Here is a 7500-nt window from a genome sequence, read left to right on the forward strand (position 1 = left end):
ATGTTCCCACATTTGTAAGATTTTTCTTAAAATTAGGCCCCATGTTCCCACATTTCTCAGATATTTCTTAAAATTAGGCCCTATGTTCCCACATTTCTCAGATATTTCTTAAAATTAGGCCCTATGTTCCCACATTTCTCAGATATTTCTTAAAATTAGGCCCTATGTTCCCACATTTCTCAGATATTTCTTAAAAATTAGGCCCTATGTTCCCCACATTTCTTAAAAGCCCTATGTTTTTCTCAGATAAAATTAGGCCCTATGTTCCCACATTTTCAGATATTTCTTAAAATTAGGCCCTATTCTCAGATATTTCTTAAAATTAGGCCCTATGTTCCCACATTTCTCAGATATTTCTTAAAATTAGGCCCTATGTTCCCACATTTCTCAGATATTTCTTAAAATTAGGCCCTATGTTTCCACATTTCTCAGATTTTTCTAGGCCCTAAATTAGATTTTTCTTAAAATTAGGCCCTATGTTGCCACATTTCTCAGATATTTCTTAAAATTAGGCCCTATGTTGCCACATTTCTCAGATATTTCTTAAAATTAGGCCCTATGTTCCCACATTTGTAAGATTTTTCTTAAAAAGGCCCTATGTTCCCACATTTCTAAGATTTTTCTTAAAATTAGGCCCTATGTTCCCACATTTCTCAGATATTTCTTAAAATTAGGCCCTATGTTCCCACATTTCTCAGATATTTCTTAAAATTAGGCCCTATGTTCCCACATTTCTCAGATATTTCTTAAAATTAGGCCCTATGTTCCCACATTTCTCAGATATTTCTTAAAAATAGGCCCTATGTTCCCACATTTCTCAGATATTTCTTAAAATTAGGCCCTATGTTCCCATTTCTCAGATATTTCTTAAAATTAGGCCATATGTTCCCACATTTTTCTTAAAATTAGGCCCTATGTTCCCACATTTCTCAGATATTTCTTAAAATTAGGCCATATGTTCCCACATTTTCAGATTTTTCTTAAAATTAGGCCCTATGTTCCCACATTTGTCAGATTTTTCTTAAAATTAGGGCCATATGTTCCCCACATTTGTAAGATTTTTCTTAAAATTAGGCCCTATGTTCCCCATGTTCTAAAAGACATTTCTAAAAGATATGTTCATTTTAAATTTTCTTAAAATTAGGCCCTATGTTCCCACATTTCTCAGATATTTCTTAAAATTAGGCCCTATGTTCCCATTTCTTAAAATTAGGCCCTATGTTCCCATATTTCTAAGATTTTTCTTAAAATTAGGCCCTATGTTGCCACATTTCTCAGATATTTCTTAAAATTAGGCCCTATGTTCCCACATTTCTCAGATATTTCTTAAAATTAGGCCCATTTATGTTTTCTTAAAATTTTCTCAGATATTTCTTAAAATTAGGCCCTATGTTTCCCACATTTTTCTTAAAATTAGGCCCTATGATTTTTCTTAAAATTAGGCCCTATGTTCCCACATTTCTCAGATTTTTCTTAAAATTAGGCCCTATGTTCCCACATTTCTCAGATTTTCTTAAAATTAGGCCCTATGTTTCCCACATTTGTAAGATTTTTCTTAAAATTAGGCCCTATGTTCCCACATTTCTCAGATATTTCTTAAAATTAGGCCCTATGTTCCCACATTTCTCAGATTTTTTAAAAAAATGTTCCCACATTTCTCAGATTTTTCTTAAAATTAGGCCTATGTTCCCACATTTCTCAGATATTTCTTAAAATTAGGCCCTATGTTCCCACATTTCTCAGATTTTCTTAAAATCAGATATTTCACATTTCTCAGATATTTCTTAAAATTAGGCCCTATGTTCCCACATTTCTCAGATATTTCTTAAAATTAGGCCCTATGTTCCACATTTCTCAGATTTTTCTTAAAATTAGGCCCTATGTTCCCACATTCTCAGATTTTTCTTAAAATTAGGCCCTATGTTTCCACATTTGTCAGATTTTTCTTAAAATTAGGCCCTATGTTGCCACATTTCTCAGATATTTCTTAAAATTAGGCCCTATGTTCCCATTTTCAGATATTTCTTAAAATTAGGCCCAGATATTTCCCACATTTTAAAATTAAAGGCCCTATGTTCCCACATTTGTAGATTTTTCTTAAAAAAATTATGGCCCACATGATTTTTCCCCTATTTCCACATTTCTCAGATTTTTCTTAAAATTAGGCCCTATGTTCCCACATTTCTCAGATATTTCTTAAAATTAGGCCCTATGTTCCCACATTTCTCAGATATTTCTTAAAATTAGGCCCTATGTTCCCACATTTCTCAGATATTTCTTAAAATTAGGCCCTATGTTCCCACATTTCCAAGATTTTTCTTAAAATTAGGCCCTATGTTCCCACATCAGTTTTTCTTAAAATTTATATGTTTCCACATTTCTCAGATTTTTCTTAAAATTAGGCCCTATGTTCCCACATTTCTCAGATATTTCTTAAAATTAGGCCATATGTTCCCACATTTGTAAAATTTTTCTTAAAATTAAGATTTTTCCCCAGATGTTCCCCTTAAAATTTTCCCATGTTCCCACATTTCTCAGATATTTCTTAAAATTAGGCCCTATGTTCCCACATTTCTCAGATATTTCTTAAAATTAGGACCTATGTTCCCACATTTCTAAGATATTTTTTTCTTAAAATTAGGCCCTATGTTGCCACATTTCTCAGATATTTCTTAAAATTAGGCCCTATGTTCCCACATTTTCAGATATTTCTTAAGAAAGGCCCTATGTTAAAATTAGGCCCTATGTTCCCACATTTCTCAGATATTTCTTAAAATTAGGCCCTATGTTCCCACATTTCTCAGATATTTCTTAAAATTAGGCCCTATGTTCCCACATTTCTTAGATATTTCTTAAAATTAGGCCCTATGTTCCGATATTTCTCAGATTTTTCTTAAAATTAGGCCCTATGTTTCCACATTTGTAAGATTTTTCTTAAAATTAGGCCCTATGTTGCCACATTTCTCAGATATTTCTTAAAATTAGGCCCTATGTTCCCACATTTCTCAGATATTTCTTAAAATTAGGCCCTATGTTCCCAGATTTGTAAGATTTTTCTTAAAATTAGGCCCTATGTTCCCACATTTCTCAGATTTTTCTTAAAATTAGGCCCTATGTTGCCACATTTCTCAGATATTTCTTAAAATTAGGCCCTATGTTCCCACATTTCTCAGATATTTCTTAAAATTAGGCCCTATGTTCCCACATTTCTCAGATATTTCTTAAAATTAGGCCCTATGTTCCCACATTTCTCAGATATTTCTTAAAATTAGGCCATATGTTCCCACATTTGTAAGATTTTTCTTAAAATTAGGCCCCATGTTCCCACATTTCTCAGATATTTCTTAAAATTAGGCCCTATGTTCCCACATTTCTCAGATATTTCTTAAAATTAGGCCCTATGTTCCCACATTTCTTAAAATTAGGCCATATGTTCCCACATTTGTAAGATTTTTCTTAAAATTAGGCCTATATGTTTCTCATTTCTTAAAATTAGGCCATATGTTCCCACATTTGTAAGATTTTTCTTAAAATTAGGCCCTATGTTCCCACATTTCTCAGATATTTCTTAAAATTAGGCCATATGTTCCCACATTTGTAAGATTTTTCTTAAAATTAGGCCCCATGTTCCCACATTTCTCAGATATTTCTTAAAATTAGGCCCTATGTTCCCACATTTCTCAGATATTTCTTAAAATTAGGACCTATGTTCCCACATTTGTAAGATTTTTCTTAAAATTAGGCCCTATGTTCCCACATTTCTCAGATATTTCTTAAAATTAGGGCCCACATCCCACATTTCAGATATTTCTTAAAATTAGGCCCTATGTTCCCACATTTCTCAGATATTTCTTAAAATTAGGCCCTATGTTCCCACATTTCTCAGATATTTCTTAAAATTAGGCCCTATGTTCCCACATTTCTCAGATATTTCTTAAAATTAGGCCCTATGTTCCCACATTTCTGATGTTTCTCAAAATTAGGCCCTATGTTCCCACATTTGTAAGATTTTTCTTAAAATTAGGCCCTATGTTCCCACATTTCTCAGATTTTTCTTAAACTTAGGCCCTATATGTTCCCACATTTCTCAGATTTTTCTTAAAATTAGAACCTATGTTCCCACATTTCTCAGATTTTTCTTAAAATTAGGCCCTATCTTCCCACATTTGTAAGATATTTCTTAAAATTAGGCCCTATGTTCCCACATTTCTCAGATATTTCTTAAAATTAGGCCCTATGTTCCCACATTTGTAAGATTTTTCTTAAAATTAGGCCCTATGTTCCCACATTTCTCAGATATTTCTTAAAATTAGGCCCTATGTTCCCACATTTGTAAGATTTTTCTTAAAATTAGGCCCTATGTTATTCATCTAACCCTAACCACAGCACAGCAGCAGTTCATGTGAACCAAACTCTAGTTCCTTTTTTTCAACGGTCAAAAACAGTTTTAAGAACTCTAAACACTTATGCCGTGGCTATTTAACCACAACCTGCACAGCACTGTGTGTACACACAGCTTTCAATACTGTGAAATAGCTGAACACCAGATGTGCCAAAAGGTTACCGAGCGAAGACAACTTTCACAGCTTCTGAACATCACATTATGTCAGCGTGAAGTGGTATTTCCTCAAAGCTTTAACCCCGTGTGAGATATTTGTCTCTGCTCTGTTTTCTTTAGCTGGAATGGAGGAAATGACCAGCATTAATCAGCTTTGTGAGCTACAGTGTATAAGTGAAGGCTACATGCAGGAAATCCTCCCCATCGCTTCAAAGCCAGTGTCCTAAACGGGGTCAGCCCATTGTTCTCAAAACCCCATGATCCCACAGCCCAATGATCCTATAGCCCAATGTTCCCACAGCCCTATGATCCCAAAACCCAATGATCCCACAGTCCAATGATCCTATAGCCCAGTGTTCCCACAGCACTATGATCCCAAAACCCAATGATCCCACAGCCCAATGATCCTATAGCCCAGTGTTCCCACAGCCCTATGATCCCACGGCCCTATGTTCCCACAGCCCTATGTTCCCACAGCCCTATGTTCCCACAGCCCTATGATCCCACAGCCCTATGATCCCACAGCCCTATGTTCCCACAGCCCTATGTTCCCACAGCCCTATGATCCCACGGCCCTATGTTCCCACAGCCCTATGATCCCACAGCCCTATGATCCCACAGCCCTATGTTCCCACAGCCCAATGATCCCACAGCCCTATGATCCCACAGCCCTATGTTCCCAAAACCCAATGATCTCACAGCCCTATGTTCCCACAGCCCTATGATGCCACATTTCTAAGATTTTTCTTAAAATTAGGCCCTATGTTACCATAGCCCTATGTTCCCACATTTGTCAGATATTTCTTAAAATTAGGCCCTATTTTCCCACGTCCAAGATTTTTCTTAAAATTGTACATAAAACATAAATCCTTATGTTCCCACATTTCTATGATTTTTCTTACAATTAGGGCCTATGTTCCCACATTTCTGAGATTTTTCTTAAAATTAGGCCCTATTTTCCCACATTTCTAAGATATTTCTTAAAATTAGACCATATGTTCCCACATTTCTCAGAATTTTCTTTAAATTAGGCCCTATGTTTCCACATTTCTAAGATTTTTCTTTAAATTAGGCCCTATGTTCCCACATTTCTAGGACATTTTCAAAATGAGGTCTTGTGTTCCTACATTTCTCTTCAATTTAAGCCCTATCCTCCCTGAAGATATTTTGGTGAATTTGTATGCACCTATTTCTACCTTTATCTTTATGTAAAGGGAAACATTAGGCTACAATCCAAATATAACAACATAATGGAAAATATTGCAGTAAGGCTGTCAGGAATTCTGTATTGCTTTCATCTATTTATTCTCCTTTAGATTGACTTTTCTAATTATATCTGAGTCAGCACACATGTAGCTTAGGCATCATTTATTCTTCCCTTTTTTGCATCTTTTGTTGGGCAAGTATAAAGTTATAATATAGGCTATTACGAGAATAAAGTCACTATATTTTAGAAAATAATCTATAGGCTACCTGCACCGTAGTCTGCTGTGCATTACGTGATTGCTCTGCTGATACGGTAGATCTCAGACGTTCTGACAGACACAGAGCCCCGTTTGAGACGTTTAGGGAAGGGGCTGTACGCTGCTAAACATCGGAGGTGGAAACCCGAAACTTATGGCAGAAATAAACGGAGCTCAAACGCGACACATCTGCTATCTATCTCTATATAAAGAGACTATAGATACAGTATTAGGGGACCACTAAGGCCTATATAAAAGAGACTTCAGATACAGTATTAGGGGACCACTAAGGTCTATATAAAAGAGACTTCAGATACAGTATTAGGGGACCACTAAGGTCTATATAAAAGAGACTTCAGATACAGTATTAGGGGGTCTATATAAAAGAGACTTCAGATACAGTATTAGGGAACCAGATAAGGTCTAAGGTCTATATAAAAGAGACTTCAGATACAGTATTAGGGAACCACTAAGGTCTATATAAAAGAGACTTCAGATACAGTATTAAATTGGATTAGAGCAAGATTTTCGTCTTCAATATCAAGATATTGATTTTGGAAAGGAGTTCATAAATCTGTCTGTGATCGCCGAAATTGATGACAAAGTGACTTTAAATGTGGTTTTCTTGCAAGGGTTCTTTAGAAGATGACTCAATGATATGTCATTCTCTAGCAGTCCTGAGCCTTACTGATCCCTCATTAGTCTCTTTTGTTGACACTGATACTACAGAACCTGCTTCATCAGCAAAAGGTGGTCTACTTGCAAAGTTCTTCAGAAAATCACTTAATGGATGTAATTTAACTTCATAGGTGTGTCCTGAAATCTGCTCTCCAAAACTCAGCAGAACGTCTTCAGGAGCCCGGAGATGTTGTGGATTAATTGCATCAAACAGGCATCAATTTCTGGCTTTTTGGGGCATTTTTGTTGCAGGGCTTAAAACACCATTGAGTGGGCTGTTCCACCCCTTGTTGAGAAACACTGGTTTAGATGGAATATAAGTGGCATGATTAAATCATGTTCATCCAATGAATTATTTTTTTGAGTGTATAGGCACCGAGACGAGGGGTCGTGTAAGTCGAGCTGTGAATCGTCGTCTCCTCACCTTTGGATAACTTGTCAAAGTCGACGTAAATGCGCAGCATGAGGGAGCCGCTGATGAAGCCGAAGGCCGGGCCAATGGTGGTAACAGCAAGGAGGATCCCTGAAAGGAACAAACACAAAGACACATGAAAGGCCTGAAGTCTTTAACCCTCTCACCTCATTGGTTCTCAATCTGTCGTCAAAAATGTTCTCCCTATGAATTGGGGTTTTTAAGCCAAATTCCCCCTAACCTGACTCCACCAGATGGATCGCTTCGCATTTGCTCGGCATATCCATCTGGGAACTTTCCGTTGGAGAACTTTTGGGAAGGTGGCGAAAATCCTGGTTAGCTGATTGGATAAACCATCAGTCTATCACCACCTGTAGTTGGTGATAGAC

At 36.4% G+C, this 7500-nt stretch overlaps 1 protein-coding gene across 1 annotated transcript in view; it reads right to left on the reverse strand.

The window, feature by feature from the left end:
- slco2b1 (solute carrier organic anion transporter family, member 2B1) overlaps positions 1-7500 on the reverse strand; it is a 63983-nt gene that overhangs the window by 31520 nt on the left and 24963 nt on the right. The window contains exon 6 of the mRNA XM_028594569.1: positions 7124-7222. Coding sequence (XP_028450370.1) covers positions 7124-7222 — 99 coding nt within the window. The remainder of the gene's footprint in view (positions 1-7123; positions 7223-7500) is intronic.

The sequence above is a fragment of the Perca flavescens genome, chromosome 13, assembly GCF_004354835.1.
Source record: "Perca flavescens isolate YP-PL-M2 chromosome 13, PFLA_1.0, whole genome shotgun sequence".
In the NCBI taxonomy this organism is placed as follows: domain Eukaryota; kingdom Metazoa; phylum Chordata; class Actinopteri; order Perciformes; family Percidae; genus Perca; species Perca flavescens.